This window comes from Passer domesticus, chromosome 6 (genome assembly GCF_036417665.1).
Source record: "Passer domesticus isolate bPasDom1 chromosome 6, bPasDom1.hap1, whole genome shotgun sequence".
NCBI classification, from domain to species: Eukaryota; Metazoa; Chordata; class Aves; order Passeriformes; family Passeridae; genus Passer; species Passer domesticus.
The window spans coordinates 51,687,218-51,708,288 of NC_087479.1; the positions used below are offsets into that span (position 1 = coordinate 51,687,218).

A 21,071-nucleotide genomic window follows, 5' to 3' on the forward strand; every position below is an offset into this window, starting at 1 on the left:
ATCAGATGTATATATAATTAACTGTATTGTTTCAAAATGCATGGCTAGTTCTGCAGAGATAGCAGGGAATTCAGCTGAGCAGCTAGACAGGAGCATGGAAAAGGCAAACTGCTCTATCCAGTAGCACAGTTCCAGAGCCAACAATAAAGGGGTCAGCCAAACCACAAACAGAGGAGATTATGTGAAAAGCCAGTTTTAAGTTTAGGTGTCTAACAGCAGGAGCCAATGCAACACTCTCCTGACAGTGCTTTTGTTTACCTGAAGACCTGCACATAGATCAGCCAGACTGCAATAGCATGCTCATGTCACTTTAATGCAGCTATTCTCTTGTTTCTGGTGTTTTTAGCATTCAAGACACAATAAGACCTTGTGCCAGTACAACTTCAAGATAAGAAAACAAAACCCAAGTACTCACGCTGTGAATAAAGCAGTATCTGAAACTCCAAAAGGGCACAGGTAAAGAGTTGAACCACATTTTCTACTCCAAGCAACTCAAAAACTTCTTTAACAGGAAAATCAAACAATGGTAGTTCATTGGTGCTTGGCCTCTGGCAGATAATTGGTCCATAAACACCTGAAAATTTCAATGACCTTCCTGCTGGAGGAAGAGGAACCTCATAGAGAATATTGTAGATGTAGCTTTCTAAAGGTAGCGGCGGTGGCTGAGGTGAAGTCACTGCTTGGTGAAGTTGTTCTAGAACTTTCTTACAAGCTTTCATGAAAGACATTGGAGTAATCAGACAAATGCACTTTGAGACATAGAGTGTGTCTCTGCTGATGTCATAGGAGTTGAATCGCTGTAGCTTTGAGACAGAGGTGCCATTGCAGTCCCCAGTGCTGCTGCAGCTCTCCTTGTCGTTGGAGGGGGGAGCATGAAGAATGTCATATTCAGCATTGTGCATATGATACAACGTCTGCATTGCACTGCAGATCTGTTTGCTAGTGACCTCCTCAAAAAACGTGAGAGAAAATCCAAATGTCCGCGAGCCATCTTCACGAGTAATAATGAAAGAGTGGAACTGAGGTTCTCTGCAGTCTGCTTGTGTCTTGAAAGCAAGCCCTTTAGGCATACACAGCTACAAAAAAGGGGAAGGGGAGACAATGTCCATTAAAAAAATGCTTTTCTCTCCCCCTGCCTGCAGAAGCATTGGTGAAAATGGGATTTAAAATCCACAGGCTGCCATCGCATTTCACTTTAAATTCTATTAAGTGTTACATTTCTGTATAATAAAGTGATATGGGTCTATATAAGAAAAACAAAGGGAACGTATCAAAAGAGTTGCATGCAATTTCTATTGAAACTTATTACTATTTTGTTACCAGCCTCATATATTTTATGAATAAAATAATAAAATTTAAACCCACATAAAGGGAAGTATTTTTCTGGTCACCAAGACCAGAAACCTGAGAGAGAAAACTACTATATTTTATCCAAATTAAGACACACCACATTCTATTACATGGAAAAATCATGCACAAAAAAAAAGATTAATTGCGACTTATTTATTTCTCTACTTATTTTCTAGAATGTAACAAAAAAAAAACCCAAAAGCCATGAAGTGATACTGACCATTCCCACTGCATCCTGGTCAAAGGGGTTCCATTCAACATTCTCAGGATAGCGAGCAAGAACTTTGGATTTAAATGTGCGTCTTAACGGAGTCTGTTCAAAGTTTTCCCCTGCAGATGAAAGAAAATCACACAAGTAAATATTCCATTCCCTTTTTAAGCACAAGCAAGGCCAAAAAGCAGGACATCAGCAGGTAGACTCGAGGGTAAGTGAATTAAGGACACATTCCTTTTAAGAGAAACAGAAAATGCAAGACAGCTCGTTAGCATAAAGTCAGACTGCAGATATTAGCAAGGATTAGCTTTGTAACATTTCTGTGTTGCTAAGTATCTGTGCTTTTCCTTAAGTGTGGCAATCTTGAGATTGTGGTCATGACAGCAATTCTCTGAGCCACTCCTCAGATATTTCAGATTCTTGTTAAAACACAGCTAAAGCTTCAGTTTCAGTGCAATGCTGCTACGGAAGAAAAGCACAAATAGACAAAATGCAAAGATGATGCAACTTTTAGATAAGACATACAAGTGACATCACGAGATCTCTTAATTTTATTTTTGAGACTCAGGAAAAAAGATAACCACCATCTATTGCAAGAAGTTAGCTGTGAAGGAAGAGTCTAGAAGGTTAGAAGATCAAGAACCACATAAACATCCATGAAGATAGAGCATCAGATGAACAAAGTGCTTTTTTTTATTTTTCCCCACACTTTTTCCTTTACCTTCTGTTGCACTTGAAATGAAACGGCTGCCACCATCTCGGGTTTTAGAGGCCTGTATATACTGGCATAAAGCTATATAACAAATAAAAACAACACTGCATTATACATTTCATACTGTTGACCGTGATCACGTTGCTAACACATACCAGTAAAAACATACAAATATCCAGAATTAGCATGCATGACACCCTACTCCCCTAATATGCTTTTTCTACATATACAACTTACATAATTTTCTCATTTTACCAAGGTATTTCTAGAAGGAGACGATCAGTATGTAAGAGAAGCCCACTGTTCCTGTACACACAACCAGAATACTGAGATGCAGTAGGAATAAGCTGCTTGTGAAATTAAAGTTTCACATGATAACTACAAAATATTCCCAAAGAGCAGATGATGAAACTGACCCCAAGGACAAGACCATTTCAATGCCTTTAAAAGTGTATGAATTTAAGTGGCATGGTCCAACTTTCCCCAGGTGCTATCCATACACTAGATTGGCTGAAAGTCTTGTGTAGAAGTTCCTAAATTTCCTTTAGAGCAATGACAGCTCATTGTGATAGAACTTTCTGCAGTAAATATTCTGAGTGTGAGCAGTTGTTTCAAGAAAAAAAACAAAGACATACAACTGCGTATCTTAAAATAAGCTTAGCTATATTACTAGAATGCAATTAGCTAAATGAGCATGCAGCTGTTGACAGCTGCACTAACAATCAGGCACAATTGCATGAAATCATACGCTTTAAATAAATGGAACTATTTCAGCAACACCTGCAAAAGAGAAAACACACTCCAACTCCTCTCTTGTTTTCTTACATGCAGCAATTACATGGCAATAGAAATTGATTTCAAAATTGGTTGGGCTTGTTTTGTACGTCTGGAATAATATTTAAAGTTCAATTTCAAAGCCAAGTTAGAATCTTTATTTGGCACAGCACTTTCTTGCACTAAGTAGCCACAGACAGAGATGGTTGCAGCACTGTCTCGGCACAATACAGAACCTAACAAACACATTACACCAAACCAAACAGAAATTCCAGTGAATGCTTAACAAGTCCTTTGACAACTGAGAAGCCTGGTAACTGTGGATTGTGTTTAACTAAGTCTTAAATATTATCTCAGACAGGGAACTTACCCTGAATCAGGACCTAGGACAGGTCACGCAATACCCAAAATATTTACATCTATTTTGCTAATTCTCTGGGTTTAGCACTGAAACTGAAGGAGGCATTGCTTTTATTATTTGTCTGAAAAAATCAACAGCTCAGCTAATTTTCAATACAAAACCACACAGCTACATTATTTATTAATCTGTTCAACCATATCATTCAATATCATTGTTCAGAAAGGAAAAAAATGTGTATTTGGGAAAATCTGAAACATACAGAGATAGGAATAGTTAGGAATAACCAGAACACAACTTCACTGCAATATAACCATCTTATAAAAGTGTAGAGCTAAAGACGGAAAAGATAACAGCATTTCCACAGCTAAAACAACCATAAAAGATGAAACAAGCATTTAAAGAAACTTCCAATCTCACAGAAAGAAAAATGGACATAATGCCACATCTCTACTGACACAAACATCCACTCAAGTGAAGTCAGTCCTCTGTAAAAAGCTTTTAAAAGTATGTCAGGAGATTTAACACACCTACTGTTTTCTATATTTACATCTGTGCAGATGATGTAATGTCAACTTTTAGATAATTGAGGAAAAGCCTCAGACATGTACTAAGCTGTTTTGTTCCTTGGCTGGTTTTTTTTATCTTCCACATACGTAGAGGAGAGAAAATACATGAAGGCCAAATTTTCTCCTGAACTTGGAAACCATATAGAACCATCTCTGAGTTCACTTTTGTGCAAGGCTATACATTTTGAAATTAAAAAGAAAGATCTGTGATTTGAGGACCTTTTCATTAACAGTATTAACACTGCGAAACACGTGATGCTGCTGGTTCCTTATGATTAAAAAAACCCCCAAACCCTAAACGGATTTTAGGGTTTTACCTATTTAAAGAAGCCCTGCACCATCTCCTCCCAAGAGACATTCTCACCAACACACTCTTAAATTTTTTAGAGCTGGAGTCTATCTGTAATTTAATGAAAGGAGTAAAATTGATTTCTGGAAACCAGTGAGTCCTAATTCAGAGAGAAACACAAGGCAACCCTGGCAGGCCCTGCTGCCATCCATCCATCCATCCATCCATCCATCCATCCGCTGTTGCACAGACCCTGCTGCTCCCCTGCAGCACCCTTTTCTCCTCTCCTCTGCACTCTGCCCTGCTGGAATGCTGCTGCCAGCTCTCCAGGATGCTCCTTTGCCCCTCCACAGCATCACAGTCTCCCATTCCCAGCCAGCTCTTTGGGAGAGCCTTCATGCTTGGAATACCACAAACTACTGGACCATGCTGGCTCCCAAAGATACCGATTCGAACAAGGCAGGGAACGTCAAGGGACAGCTCAGAAACACAGGAAAGTTCAGCCCAGGTGATCTGTGCAACTCCAGGACACTGGCCACTCTGTTTTCTTGCCATTACAAGTAAAGGCAATCTGAGCACCACTGTTTCCCTTGCCTGGGCTCCCCCTTCTCTCCTCTCTAGTGATTGTCACTAGACAGCCATCAGCAGTGGGGAAGGGGAAAATCCACAAACAATATTTACTTACATCCAGAAGCAAAAAGCAATTAACCCTAAATTTCTACATTTACGACCAGCCTCAAACAGAGACACCCTGCTACAGCAAAGCACCAAATGCAGCACATCTCCAGCAGCAAAAATAACTCAAGGTTTCAAGATCTGTCTCTATGTGAATTCAGAGTCACTGAATTAAAAGGATATTCTGAGCTGGAAGGGACCCACAAGGAGCACTGAGTCCAACTCTTAAGTGACAGGAATCAAGCCACAACCTTCATGTTATGCTCTAACCAGCTGAGCTAATCTTGGTTTCCTTCAGTTAGCTCATTTTTTCAGGAATAATTTAAATTGTTTTGATAAAAACAGTGAAGACCAATTTCAGCAAATGCAAGAGACCAACCCACCAGCAGAAATGGACAGTTGTATTCTACAACTAAGAAATGAAGGCATAAGAGGAAATAAACTGATAAAAATATGATGTATTCCATAAGTTGAGATAGAGAGCAAGTCCCCACACTCCACAACTATCAAAGGACTGCTATCCTCATATCATGCTTTTTACATGGTTTCTCTCCCTTAGCAGAAGTAATGGCTAGAAAGTACTTTCTTTATCCAAGTTACAGTAAAGAGCTCTTTAGAAATTATTTATCTATAAAGAATTTCTTTCTGTTATACAAATTCCATGCAAAAGGAAAACTTTGGGGGTTTTTAATGGAACACAGTATTGCCTACTGAAGACCAAAGAGGTCTTTCAAACACCACTGATGTTCTCCACATACACATTTACCACTCAGGTGTTTGTTATGGCAGAGGAAAAGCTCTACAAAAATCAAGATGCAAACTGTCCCCCAGACTGCAAAGTTGCAAATACTTTGGACTTAAATCAGAATCAATGATCAAACAGCTACAAGATTACTTGTCTAGAAACGTCAAACAACATAGGAAATCCACAAAAACCCAGAAATACTTCAGGAAGTTTCAAGCCAACATCAAACCTTCAGAACAGTAAGAATCCCACTGCATTTTGCAATGTAAACAATATCACAAAAGCATAGAGAAATATAATTTCACCAGGCACAGTACAAATCCACAAGCACCAGTTTAGTGCAGCCCTGGCACTGCACCCAGCAGGGGAATGACAGTGAAAGAGAACATCTCAGAATTTCTTTGTCATTGTTAAAAAACCACCCCCTGTGGCATCCCACTCAAAACAGGATCAGTGAAACAACATGGATTAAAAATAAACAAATAGAGACTAAAGAAAGGGTTAACAAAGATTAACATTTCACTAATCCAGTTCAGCCACACAAACAGCTTAATTAGCTCATGGTGATCCCCCAAAACAGGAGGGAAGCAAAAAGTAAACCAGATGCAGAGCCTGTGAAACTGGTGAGTTGAAGAAAACAGAGTTCTAGAGTTCTAATACCTGCCAGCTCCTGAAGCCAGCCCTCCTCCTGAGGCCCAGCTCCCTACCTGCTGGCTCCTGCCATGCCAGGTAATGGATTCTTCAACACCAGCAGCCATCACCCAGCTCTGGTAATGCCCCTTGCTTCCTCTCCCACTTTCCATGCTTTACCAACCCTCCCCATTAACCATGAGAGATCCCTGCTGTCCTGGAGATGGCTGAGCACCTGCCTGCCCAGGGGTGGTGGTGAATAATTCCTCTTTTGTTTTGCTTTACCTATCAAGCTGTTTTTACCCTGACCTGAGAGTTTTCCCGCTTTTACACTTCTGGTTCTCTCACCCATTCCACAGGAGGGGAGTGAGAGGCTGTGTGGGGCTGGCTTAAACCACACCACCATGTAATTTAAGAAGACATGCATGAACGACTTAAGTTATTAGAGTCAGCTTGCATATCAAAATGGAAGTCACCAGCTAGACACAGTCTCTGAGGGATGCCCAGGACTGCAGGCTTGGCCTGGCTCTTCCTGGGCAGGCACGGCTCAGCCTCAGACTGCAGTGGGGGACACTCAGCTCCAATTGGATTAAATCTCACATCAGAGGTAGGTAATTCTCTTATGCCTCCCTCTCACATCTTTTCAGTAAACTGAACCTGATAGACTGAGTTGTGTGCACAAAGCAAACTACAAACCTGCTCAGGACGACCAGAGAGTTGAAACATGCTACATTTATTTGGAAGATCCAGCTAAAACCAGCCCCTGTGTGGCAGCACACACTGCTACTCTAACAGCCACCATATCTGCAATGTATGCAAGCACGATGGGCTTTCAGTTCTAACTTCATTTACACCATCTGAAATGATGCTGGCCTACATATCTGCAATTTGGACTTCATAATTACCAGCACATTAGAGCAGCTAATGCATGCACTGCAAGTTTCCTACGCTGAACTAACGAGTACACCTAATTTTATCAGTGCCTTCCTGAGTCACCTAACACTGAACATGAGCCACATCACCACACAGATTTGTGGGGTATGCTGGAAACCTCCCTGGCTCTCATTTTTATGCTGCTCCCCCTTCTTACCTGTGTTAGTTCTCCTGCTGCTCCACCTGTGAGCAGTGGACAGCAGTGTCTGTGTCTTGGTCTGATGAGAATCAGGACTTACAAACTCATGGAGTTCCCAACCTAGGCAGGACAGCATTGCTTTGCAAGTCTCATGCATCAGTCTGCATGAAGCTATCCATATCAATGGATATTACTTTTTTGTAAGATTATAACAAGGAAAAAACCAGTTCCAGAAAGTAAAATTAAAACATTCAATTCAAAACCTGCAAATGCCATCTACCAAGATTTCCTCAGCTTTGAGCGGGAATAAAAAGAATGAACTCTGAAGGTCTAATTTTAGCTCTTTCCTGATTTACCCAGAGAAAAATATGATTCATTGCCTTCTGTATTCCCCTTGAGGAAAAGAAAGGGGAGGAAAAGGGTCTTCCCGATACAGTAATTAGAAAAATGGTTAGGTTATACAGCTTGCAGATTCACCTACTTATGACCTTGCAGAGATAGAACATGTTTCCACATGTATTGCTTACAAATTTCTAATGCAAATTTCCAAGAACATTTGTACATGATTCTAACAATTTAAATTTCCCTGCTGACTAGCTTACTTCTTTGGAAGAATGTTTTTAACCCTGGATTTTTTGTCCTCAATATCTCAATCGTTCTTCTCTGTAAATCCCACACTGCCACGAAAAGTTTCCATTTACATAATAGAACAGTGGCTTAAGTTGTTCTTAATGAGAAAGGGAAAACTTGTTTAAAAAAAAAGTCAAGGATACTTTGCAAACGGAGCCTTTAAACTGAGTCATGACCTTTTGAACATGCTGTCTATTTACTATTTGGCTTTAATATTTAGAAAGCGACTGCAGTGCAGCAACTCTAAAACTTAAGAATAAGAACTGTACAGGAGCTTCTCCCTGCATCTCATCTAGGAAAAACACCTTTGAGCAGCTTATCTTAGATGCAGACCAGCTCAATTTTCCCTCTATGACAATAGAGAGCAAGTCAGAAGAGGTTACCCTAGTTACCAGAAAAAGTGCCCCAAAAACAAACTAAATGGTGGAGGCAAGACTGATTTCAAGGCATCATTATTACTGCCACCTTTGTTTGTTCACTGAGTCCACTCATCTGCTCAAAATAATTACAGAACAAAGATCCAGAAAGCTTGACTGGTTCTGATTAAGTGGTTTGCTGCTTCCACCCAGCCAGGCAGTTTCTTTCTTTAAATTCCTGTAATACAGCCTGCTATTAATTCAATTCATTCTGTCTGGGTGTACATTTATTGTATACATGACATCTTCAAATAAAAAATTCTTAGATAGCGTGCAATTAAAACATTAACTTTATATTTGCCACATAAAGACACTTACTGGAATCTTTTAGCATACAGAGACTCTATCAATTTCTGCTGTCATTAAAACGAATGTCTTGAACTAAATATAAAACAGCTTCAACATGAAACAGTCATATTGCTGTAATTAACAAATGAATAAGAACAATGAGAATTTGTACCAGCAACAGAAACTATGACCCATACACTTAGGGCAGCTTTCCTGTACTACTCAGCACAGAGAACCCAGAGAAAATGGATTTAGCTTTGAGGAGACCCTACAACCACACCCTCTACCTCTCTGTTTAAAGAATCTGGTAATGGGGGGAGCCCTCCCAGCTCCTGCAGGTGGGGGATTGGAGACCAGACTGGAGACCATGTCTGTCTGACCATGACTGACAAAGAGCAGAGGTTTTCACAACTGAGGGCTGCAAGGCAAAAGTCAGACAACAAGGGGATTTGAACAGCACCTGAGCTACAAACACCATTCACAGAACAGCTTAATTCTACCCTGCTCCAAATTAAAAAATGCTATAAAGCACAAAGCCATACTTCACTGAAAAGGCCATCACAGATTATTTTCAAAATTTCCTTTCTCATTCTTCAGTTTTGGGTGAGAAGTTTTTAAGAGCAAAACCATACCTGTGTAATTCAAAGCAAAAAAAAAGGTTTCCAAAGATACAATTTGTCTTAGTTCCAAAGATACAAGTAACACTTACAATGAGGTGAATCCAAAAGCAGCAACATAAACAGCAATAGGATTCCCAGTTCAGCCAGCAATTATCCTCAGTACACAAAATAAGGCTACAGATACTACACTAAACAATTATGTTTATCAAACATAAAATTACTTCAGCTCCAAAACTCATGGTCCAAGTATAAATAAAAATAGTTAACTGGCAAAACAGAGAGTGTGCACACACTTCTGCAAGCCACACTCTAGAAAAGATGAAAGTATGGAGTAAATAAAGGCAATTTGGGGAGAGGGAGGCACTGGGGGGAAGAGATGATACATACACCAGGAGATCTGAGGACTGATCACTCAGACTGACACATGACCAGCAGCTGGCCTGGTTACACTGTGAAAGCAAATACAGGTGCTTAAGATGCATGAAGGGATGCAAAGACAGGCAAGCCAAGAATCAGTCTCTTAAAATTAAAGGCAAAAGAGTTTGGTTAAAAATAAGACTTGCCCTATTTTAACTTGCCAACAAAAATGGTGAAATATTCTATTTTCAAGTATTAAGAGAAAACTGGGATAATCAAACAAGTAATTAATTTATATGGCCTGAACTATAACAGATGTGAAATGAGATGGAAATCTGTTGATTTAATCTAGCCTCTCAAAAACGTACAAGAAACAAAAAAAAAGAAAATAAAAACCTTAGGCCAAGCCTTCTGGAGAACAGAATCAGCCTCCTGATTTTTCAGGACACCCTATTATAATACTAAAGAAAAATCCTTTCAATACATACACAGAGAGCTATTAATACAGTAAGAATTAGCCAAGGTTTACTTTTAAAACAGAAAAATTCTCTGATTCCTTCTTCAACAAATATTAAATCATATGTAACTAGAGAAAAAAAAAAAAAACACCTCTAAAATGCAGGAAATAAACATTCAAAGCCTGGCAGACCAAGGTAAGAAATTCATTACACAAGAATTCTTGGAATAAAAACCATGATTCAAGAAAAGCTGCAGCTGCCAAATCGGTAAGCAAAGAGCCACTCCATCAATAGACAAATGCCTTCAGATTATGACTTGCTTCCTTCCTTGCAGTTCCTCCTCCTTAAACAGAGCTGCACGTATTTCTCATTAGAGAGGACTCCCTTCTCCAGCAAACCTCTTGCTCGGATATACACAAAGAAGAATTCTTCCCTTTTATCCTGAAACACATAAACCCTCTGTCCCACACTCCCTATCCCCCTGCCCCTGTTGGCAAGACCACCTGGCAAAGCACAAGCTGAATTAGACCACTTAATTTGGTACTGGAATCGGGACTTGAACACTTTTTAAAGCAGGTTAAATTACCCATGAGAAAAACCTTCAGGGTCACTTTCACTTCACTGCAGCACTGCTGTTGAAGCACCTGGAATCAGGTGTTTCAGCCACATCTGTAGGAACCTCCATCCCACTGGATTTGGAACACATCTACCACAGCTGTCACAGCTGGGACATCCTCTAAAACCTTCATTATAAAAGTTACCATTTCACTTTCCCTGACAGAAAACATTGAAGGCAAAGAAACTACACTGCCTGCCTTTTTAAAACAAAGGTGAGAATATGAGCTACAAACACACAGGTATGAATCCCAAGGACAAGTGCTCCTGGGATCCATCTGGGAAAGCTGAAGGACTTGCTTTAGAGGTAGCAGGGAAAAGACAAAGAAAATAACCAATCATAAAAGCTTCTGTTTTTTTTTTCTTGTTTGTCATCTAGGGAACAATCCCTTGTAACAATCCTTATCCCAATCCAAGGAGAACATACTCCTTTGAACATCCAACACACAATAAAATTCCTCCTACTGCAGACTTTAAAAGGTGAGAGACAAAAAAGAGAGTTAACCTTAATCTGTTGACAGTTAAAGGTCCTGCTGTTTTCCCATTTTCTTTTGCTTTCCAAAATTGTTACACAAAGAAACTCACTATGAAATTAAATAAATTTTAAAAAGGGGTCATTTTGCTAACTGGAAATTCAGTGTAAACTCTGCCTGATACAAATAATCATTCATTCCTTTGATAGGTAAATTCTTCCAAGCCCTTCATGGCAAACGAAAATCTAGGAGTTAATAGATACCCATTCATCATTTCAGTTCCAGCATTCATCTAGTTGATAACAAAACATGTTGCCACACACACCCGGGAATCGTTTCAAATTCTGCAACAACGAATTTAAAGCACCACAGAAAAACAGCTGAGGCCATCTGCATTCTGTGATTGTAAGGTCAGGAAACCAAAAGCTTTTGTTTTTATTGTTCTGCTTCTGCTGCAAGGAAGGCGGGAAGAGGTGGGACAAGGAAGTGGCAGGACAGGGTAGTGGTAGAACAAACCCCAAGAATCTAAAGCAGCTTTTAAAACAGTCCTCAGCTTCCATCTTTAAAAGGATCCTAAAGATTTTTTTTCCTATAGCCTTTCTTTTTGTACTCTTTTGTATGTAATACAGGAAGGCAGATGGACAATATGAAATACAATGTATTTTAATCAAGACCGTCTAGCAGAAATTTTCAACGGAATGGTCTTAAAACTGGAATTGTTTTACTAAACCACTTTTCTGTTCTAGCCCAAGCTAAAAGCCTTACAGAAAGATATTTAGGTCTGTTTCCAACTAAACAACAGAGGCAGGCCTCAGAATTTCAATGAAAGGCGTGTTCACAGCCACAGGGTCAGAAGGGACACACTGTTTCCATTACACAATAGATCTGCAATATGTGCAACAGAAGACACTAAGAAAGGAAAAGGGTGGTTTACCTTCAGAAACCAAATTCTTTTACATGTACTAAAAATATGTAACAGAAGTTGAGACAAGCATATTTTAAGCATATTTAATATAGAAACCAGCTGTTCTCCTTGTGCCCCCCTAAGACTGGCAGATCAGTGAGACTCTTCAGGAAAGCCTGAGCACAGATAATTCCAAACAACTCTTCCCAAAAACCATGGTCTCCTTTCACAGTGACACATCCCATCCAGTTAAATGTCCCTGATTTTTGTGCTCCTACAGCCCTCTGGCTCTGAGGACTGATGGAAACACATCTGTGTAAAAACATAAGGATCAAATCTTACTGAAGCACTTTTCCATGCCTTCAACCAAGTAGTTCCAGGATATCACTGAGGTTGTGCATTAAAAAGAAAAAACATATTTTAAAGGACACATGTAGTCTTTCAGTAAGTTTCAAAAACATACAGAGGTCAGAAAAATACAGAAAGATCAGCTATGCAGTCAGTTCAGCACACCATTCCTGGCCAGTGTGCTTCACTTTACTATCTAATCTTTGAAACAAACCTGCCTTAATATGCACTGCTCCCCTTCAGAATAAAATAAAATGTGTCCTGTCAGAAAGTCAAGCTGCTTGACAGAAGTGATTTCTAATCACAGAAAATTAATCAGATGTGCTGACAGTTTGATCAATGGATATGACAAACCCGAAAGCTGATCTCTGCTCTGGCTGGATCCCTCCTCATCCCCTCTCCACCCATGCCTCCTAAGCTTTTTCCCTGTTACACATAAGCCTATCAAGCTCACCTTTCCTGTCCACAAGGCAAAATTCCTGTTTGGTTAAAAAAAAATCCCCTCATGTTTTCAACATGAAAATCCATTTAGAACAAGAAGAACAAAGACCTGAAAACAGAAGTCTCAGGTCCAAGTTAATCACAACTGTGCATCACCACTGTGGTCCAAGTCATAAACAAAGATCTCAGTAAGGACAGGCAAGAGAGACCACAACACCTTACACTTGGATTGGTCTGCACTGCCATAAAATCTCAGCCAAAAGAATTCTGATAAAAGACCAATATACTGGTAAACAGAAATTTTACCAGTCTTCAGCAAAACTTTTGAAGGAGTTACTTCACATTTCAATTTTAAAAGGAGCTTACTTGACATTTCCCAGAACCCACACACAAAAGAGACAGAAAGGACATGACAGCCTTATGCTGGCACCAACCTTGTTGACTTAAGGGACTTATCTTTTCCCCAATGCAACTCTAATGGCAGCTCAGTAGGACATTGCTGGGCTTGAGGGCCAAAATTAGGAAACAACAATTGGCAAGGGAGCTTGCTGAAAGCAGCAAGTTAAGGAGGAATAATAAGCAAGAAAAGCTCCTAAAAGTTCATGCTTATACTGCAAAAAAAAAAATTTTTTTCCAAACTAACCTGAAGCTATGTGAAAGAGTATCCGTTTCTGTAAAACCAACCTTTTTTCCTCACTCAGATACTGAAATGTTGCTTTCTCTGAACAGGTTCCTTTTGCCTGCCATGTTATTTGTCTCTAAATCACTTACCCATGAAATGAGATAAAGTTTCATTCTCAAAATGCTTCAGTATCCATATGTAAATGACTCAGTACAGGTGTACACATTGTACCTGACTGTGGCTGATAAAACTGCCAGTAAAAAACCCCAAAACGAAAAAAACTAAATAAAAAAGTCAATATTCTACAATTCTGCAGGAAAGTTTGAAACCAATAGGCTCCTGCCCAACAAACCACAAGTGGAGTAGCATTTTCCTGGAAAGACTAAGAAACATGCCTTGAGCAGAAACACTCCAAGCAAATTCTACATCATTCATCAGTTTGTGCTGGAATGCTTGATAATTTCTCTGTGCAATAATGTTTTAAGCCTCACAGGGATAGCATTCCAGTTCACTGCAAACCTGACTGCAAACCACAAATGTGAAATGGTTGTCAAGAAATTGAGAGAGTAATTACTGCACAGTGAGCATCAGTAAGTAATTGCTTCTGACACTGTCACTTCAGGGGCATCAGTTCTGCCACATGAGCCCTGCAGGTTAGTGGGAATTCAAAAGATAACTATGAGAAGTCATTACCAAGAACACTCAATTATGACTTCCCTAAGTCAAAAGGTGGATAAAAAACAGTCGTGGTGTTTTGTAACCTCTGAATCTATAATTTGAAGAATTGGGAAAGAAGTTATTATTTGGAATATGGTAGTGTTTCCCATCCAATCCACTCAAGAGCTCTATGTGTAGCCTCTCTTTTGCAAAATAAACTGCAAAAATTCCCAAATACAACAGGAAAAAGCAAACTAACAACAACAGAAAAAAAACCCTAATGGACAGAAAGCCAAATGAACCCATCTTTATATGCCCTGCCTTAGTAATCTGAAATTCCTATGGCTTTTTTTAAAAGCCATAGGAATTAAGCCTTTTTAAAAGACTTAAAAAACAGAGTTGTAAACCTTGGTTCTTTAGACACTGTTTTAGCACCTTAAATTTATTCTCAAATCAAGAACTTGTAACCTTTCTCATCCCCCACACATTGCCAAAGAGCCTTCCAAGTAAACCAAACTTATAACTGAATACAGAGGGGTGGAAGACTGAAGAGTTTTGTGGGGTTTGAGGGGATTATTCCATAAAGGATCCAGCTCAACTGACCTAAAATACAAATATGATAACAACAATACTGGCATTACAGAAACATCACCAATAAACTGTGGCTTCAAACGTAGTTCAGCAGAGTACAGCTGCTTCCCCCTTACATCAGCTCTGCCATTCTTTATTCCACATATCAGCTACCCTAGCACGTCTGCCTCAGTTCCCAAAGAGACAAAAGACCTTTTTGGCACTCAAACATGGCAAACAGCTCCAGCTTCTTGGGAAAAGATAGAGGGGGTAGGGAAGAGTGGAATAAGCTCTGATCTGGATTAAAACATTTCACATGTGCCCGTGTGAAGCTGTTGCTATCTGCTGCCTGTCCACAGTGACCGGAGTGAAACCAGGTGTGCTGTGAGCCCTGGGGCACTGCAGGGGCACCTAAAGGGAGAACACCTTGTCAGCAATCCCTGGGAAGCAAAGGAACTGCAAACCTCCCCTTCAGCCTCAGAATGAATCCCCAAGGGAAGAGGCACTGGAGGGAACTGTGGGAAGCCTGCATGGATACCATCCACAGGGAGAAAGAGAGGAAGAGGGGGGAAAAAAGTCTACCAAAAACAAAACCCCACAATCACAGAACAATTGAGCCTTTGGAAAAATGAAGCAATAGTTCCCACTAATGGAATTCACTTCTGCAGCAAGTGTGGGTGCTACCACCACAGCAAAGATAGAGGAATTCACTCACATGCTGTTTACCCAAGGAAAAAACAGTATTGCAGGAGGGCTCCACTGCAAAAACCACAGCTGCCTCCAACCCCAAATGTCTTAATTCTGAGATTAAAATGCCTAACAGAAGAAACTACAAAACAGTCAAATGTCCATCAGAAAATCATATTAGCTGATTTAAATTAAGTTTGCATTTCTTCTTCCTCCTCTTTCTCTTTAGCTGCCCCTTACAAATACCTTTGCAGCAAAATAAAAGCCTGCAAGTATTTAAGTGTGTTTGACTTGGAAATGAACACAGATGCTGATAACAGCCTTACTTCATGGACTACCAGGACAGAACTACTACACTAATTCCACTAAGCAATTTATTGGCTTACATGCATGGCCAATGCCTTCAATCATGTCATCACACACTTTTTTTTTAAAGTTTATATCAATACAGAATTCCATTAAAACAACCCCTAACAATGCAGGAAGATAAGCTGTCATTTTAAATTTGAAGCCAACAAAATAGAAAAATAATGACACTTCAATTATAGATAGAGAAATGAGGTGAGACAACATTTCTGTTTTCCTGGTGAGGAGAAACACTTTCTCTGAGATTGTCAGAATAATTTTGAGTGGAGCTAGGTGAATACTACACACCAAGTATCTTCTTTTCACAAACCAGAAGCAATTAAGTGGCTCCTGTGGCAACACAGAGATGCCTCACTCATAAACAGTCATGCTATGCTACTTAATCTACGTGCAGAGATCCTGCCCCAACACCACTGAAAAGAAAATGAAAAAAAAAACCAGAAAAAGGGTATGACAGAGGAAGAACCATTAAAATTGTATCAGATCATCATATAAAAGAGTGAAAGCAGACCTAGTATGAACTCTGAAAAGGCTCATGAAGAGTCTCTACAGGAAAGAAACTTCCTGGACAAACGGGCTTCACCTAACTCTACTTTCATTCTCCTGTAAGGATGAAGCTCATGATCAGGTGGACAACTCAGAGCAATCATTGGTCTTACTCTTCTTTTTTTTTTTTTTTTTTTCAAAAAATAATCCTATTATTAAATCCTCAATCTTTTCTTCACAGATCATAGGCCTTTTTTTTTCTTTACATGATTTCTCCTTTGTAGCATTGCTAGTTCTGAAATAATTGTTATCATCTTTATACAACATTCAAGACTACCAAGGTACATTCAACAGAAGATTTTAATCATAACATGGGTTCCAGACATTTAGATCTGAATTCCATATTTTGTAAAAGCAATCCCAAGACCACAATTTCACATAAATGTAAGGCAATGGCAAGTTAATGCTTTGCCACTTCATAATAAACAAACTCTGTTGAGAAGCGATTGCTAAAAACAACACAACACAGAAGAGGAAAAGGAAACAAAATCCTTTTGTTCCATGTTCTTTTCCACTAAAATCCCAACAGTTCCATACAGTGCAAGGTTTCCCACCATCATTCAGATCACATCTGATTAACTCAACAGACAAAAGACTTCAGGTGAAAGATGAGCCTCAGCTCCATTCTCATCACCTTTCCAGGGCACAGTCATACAATCTAAATGAAGAAATCCTATTGTAATGTTGCAGCATTACAACACGTTGTATGACACACAGCAGATTTCTGGTGATGCATTTCATCATTTCCAGATGACCAAGAGCCAGCAATGTGCCTTTGCTCCAAAGAAGGCCAATGGTACCCCGGGGTGCATTAGTGAAAAGCACTGCCAGCAGGCTGAGGGAGGTGATCCTGCCCTGGGGGAGCCACAGCTGGAGTGCTGTGCCCAGCTGTGTGTCCTCAGCACAGGGCAGACGTGGACACGGTGCAGAGAGTGCAGCAAGGGACAACAAACACGAATAAGGGACAGGAGCCAAGGCTGAGAGAGCTGGGACTGTTTAGCCTGCAGGACAGAAAAGCTCAGGGCACATCTTAGCAATGTATATAAATATCTAACAGAAAGTACAAAGGGATGGAGACAAGCTGCATCCCGTGCCAGGGCCAGAGGTAAGGGGCACAAACCAAAATGGAAGAGGTTCCATCCAAACATCAGGACACAGCTTTTCCCTGTGAGGGAACTTAGCCCGGGCACAGGCTGCACAGGGAGCTCGTGGAGTCTCCACTTCTGGTGATACCCAAAATCACCTGGACATTGTCCTGGGCAACTGGCCCCAGACCTGACAACTGCCAAAGGTCCCTTCCAACCCCAACCCTTCTGTGGTTTGCTCTGTGAGGGAAATTCACCTGTGACAGCCCTCAGTAGTGCAATGAAAAATTTCTGTCATCACACCTGGAGTGTCAACACCATCTGGACATATGGAAACACAGCGCAGTTCCTCTCTCACCCAACTTAGCAGCTGACACTGGAGCTTAAGCTTCATCCAGTGCTGGGGGTTTTGTGTTGTTTTACTTTCACCTAGCAAATAAGAGGTCACTTGCTGGGAACACAATTATCAAAACAAGAAAGGACACCCAGAATTGAATTTAGGGATAAAAATGCCCTAGCAATACTCTTTAATCCATGCTAACTACAACTCATAAATACAGGATTTCTCATTGCATTAAAAGAAAACAAACATATACACACAATCTGTGCCTCTTCCACCATCCAGCCAACTTCTTCAGGAAAAAGCATTACAGCTGTGCCATTCAACATACAAAGGGAAAACACCATCAGGGGTGTCTCTCCAAACAAAGTAACTCGACCAAGCAGCAATCGCGGAGCTCACGCCTCACTCCCAAGCCTGCGGCCATCGGATGTTGGGGTGGCACCCCGGGAGTGCGAGCCCGCCGGGCTCCGGGCACACGGAGCGCCGGGCAGAGCCGGGCCCCGGGCACACGGAGCGCCGGGCAGAGCGGAGCGCCGGGCACACGGAGCGCCGGGCAGAGCGGAGCGCCGGGCACACGGAGCGCCGGGCAGAGCGGAGCCCCGGGCAGAGCGGAGCCCCGGGCACACGGAGCCCCGCGCACACGGAGCCCCGCGCACACGGAGCCCCGCGCACACGGAGCCCCGGGCAGAGCCGGGCCCACGGAGCGCGGCGGGCGCCCTGCGGCGGAGGGCAGCGGTGACGTCATGCTCGGCAGCCCCGCCGCAGCACGGCCCTCACGGAGCCGCCGGCCCGGCCCGGCCGCACAATGGCACTCACCGAGACAATTGTCCCGACGGGACGAGGATTCAGAAGGTATTTTGCAGAGCAGAAATCGGAGGGAGGGGGGGAAAAGCCAGCGCACAATGAGGCTTTCATTGAAACAAGAAAGGCTCGCAGGAAGTACAGAGTGCTTCCGAGCCCTATCCAAAAGGCACTCACATAACAGAGGCCGCTCCATTTTTGCCAGTGGACACTGGAGGAGGCTGTAGCCCAAGACACAGTTTGAAAGCATTATCAGTCACACTACCGTGCATTATTAATAACACAACAAACTAAGAAAACACACCCGAATTCCACCTAGCCCTTATGCTATGACATTATCAGAAATTTCCCCTCACCTTCTTTTAAAATCTCTTCTCAAATCACGTAAAAATCTGTCTCTGCCATAAACACAAAAACCTCTTTGGTCCCCGGCCGCACACGCTTTCCCAGGTAACACCATTGCAGAAGGACGGTGGAACAGCAGAGACCAGGATACATCACACGCTACAGTTCCACACACAGAGATGCAGTCCCTGACCAGGAAAGCAAACACAGAAAAAAGAACAGCATGCTCCAGCTCCCAGACCTGCACACAGACTGCTTTAAAAAAGGCACTTACATCTTGAGTTTACTATTAGATAGCTGGCTCAAAGTAATGCACTGTTGGTTTTAAATTGAATTATGTGCGGAGAATTATTCATGTGCATATCAAGAACAGGGAGCATTACTGAGTGCGCCTCGCACCACATTACACAAATAGACTTATAGTAAATTAACCACAAAATTAACATCTTTCTAATTGTTTTTGATCTATAAACTTCGTCCATCCTCCACTTAACTAAAATAAACCCTCACATATCTCTCAATGAAATTGCATTGCATTTTGTTCTCTTAGATTTCTTAAATGAAATTGACACTGTAATTCGCAGTGCCATTGCAGAGCAGGCTGTTTTGCTGTACTCACTCCTCAAGCCTCAAACTGTAGCCTACAGCCACTTTAACATCAGACAAACGTGAATTCTCTTAGGGTAAGGTACTGCTCAGCATGAGGGACAGGTGAGAAATTTTGTTTGAAGTCGTTAAACAAGAAAAAGAGTTTCCGTAATAGCCAAAGTTTAGGAGAGCTCACTCAATGCAAGAAGTCAGTTCTAATAACACGAATTCCACTCTGTGAGAAACAAGCATTTATTTAGTGAGGGACAGCTTAGATGCATCAATGTAAAAAAAACCCACAACACCTTATAAAAGGAAACTAATAAAATAAAATCGAGGCTGGGGGTGAGAGAATGTATTATTGGTCAAGTTCAGAGCTCAAACGCACAAAATCAGCGCTGATGTTAGCTGAGGTTTTCACCACCACATTCCTTCACCTTCCTGAACAGTCAGAGATGCTGAGCCGCACTCTGATTTAACTGAGGCCAGTACAACGAGACTAAAGCTGGAGCGAGGTGCTGCTAACACACAGAAATTACTTTTAACCTTAAAAACACGGCTTTGGTGCGGTCCAGACTGACACGGTTTAGCTGCGCGTTCGGCGTGAACACTCTCACCTAACAGCACAGTAATCACCTCCTAATCCGATTTCTTTTCGGATACTTCTGCAGGACAAGTCTCATCCCGAGACACAAAAGGTACCACTGAACACGCAGCAGGTTTTCTCTCTCCCTCCCCGGGAGTGCCCGTGTGCCTCACACGCCGGGCTGCAGGCTCCGAGCAGGGCGCAGGCTGACACCGCTCCGGCGGGCACCGCGCAAGCCGCGCTCCGCGCAGCCGGTCCCGCGGCGCTGCCCGCCCGCGCCCGGGGGCTCGCTCCCGCTGCCGACCCCGCTCCGCATGCCCGCGGCTCCCGGCGGGGCACGGGCAGCGCGGCCGGACCCCGCCGCCCCCGCCGGCCACTCACCGGAGAGCTCGTCCGGCTCCAGCCCGGTCTCGGTGTCCAGCCCGCAGATGACGAAGTAGTCGGCGAAGCGGCCGGGTGCCGAGGAGCCGCCGCCGCCGCCGCTCATGCTGCAGGGCTGGGGGCGCGCGGGGCTCAGCGGGAGCGGGGCCGGGCGGCGGGGCCGGGAGCTCCGGCTGCGCCCGCCGCCTCCATGGCGGCGCGGGGCGGGCGGCGCCGCGCGGCATTCTGGGAGCGGCCCCCGCCGCTCTCAAAAAGGGGGGGGCGGGAGGGGGGCGGCCGCGCGCCGCAACGCCGCGCCTGCGCCCTTGCGCGCGGGGGTGACGTCATGCTGCTGGTGGCGGCGCTGCCGCGCGCGGCGGGGCTGCCTGAGGGGGCGGGCATGGCGGGCGGGCACCGCCGTAGGATCGGGGCGTGGGGCAGGCTGGACGGGAGCGCAGCGGGTCGTCTGGTGCGGGCTGCCTGCTCAAGCAGGGTCACATGGCTCAGGAGTCCGTCCTGACCGTTCTTGGGTGTCTCCGGGGAGGGAGACCCACAGCCTCGCCGGGCAGCCCGTTCA

At 42.6% G+C, this 21,071-nt stretch overlaps 1 protein-coding gene and 1 long non-coding RNA gene across 12 annotated transcripts in view; one reads left to right on the forward strand and one right to left on the reverse strand.

Moving 5' to 3' along the window:
• The window catches only part of DENND5A (DENN domain containing 5A), a 61,466-nt gene extending 40,724 nt beyond the window's left edge, over window positions 1-20,742 (reverse strand). For 3 of the 11 annotated variants that reach the window (XM_064425465.1, XM_064425464.1, XM_064425460.1), the window contains exons 1-4: window positions 20,516-20,742; window positions 2,286-2,357; window positions 1,571-1,680; window positions 416-1,076 (exon numbers count right to left, since the gene is read on the reverse strand). In XM_064425465.1, coding sequence (XP_064281535.1) covers window positions 416-1,076; window positions 1,571-1,680; window positions 2,286-2,357; window positions 20,516-20,621 — 949 coding nt within the window. In that variant the 5' untranslated portion in view covers window positions 20,622-20,742. Of the gene's footprint in view, window positions 1-415; window positions 1,077-1,570; window positions 1,681-2,285; window positions 2,358-18,142; window positions 18,256-20,515 lie in introns of those variants that run through there. The other 8 variants (XM_064425467.1, XM_064425461.1, XM_064425468.1 and 5 more) reach the window with 6 other exon arrangements.
• Window positions 1,638-2,397, forward strand: LOC135303534 (uncharacterized). The gene is made up of 2 exons (XR_010365000.1): window positions 1,638-1,775; window positions 2,127-2,397. It is a non-coding gene; the product is annotated as an uncharacterized LOC135303534 (long non-coding RNA).
• Window positions 20,743-21,071: the final 329 nt, after the last annotated feature.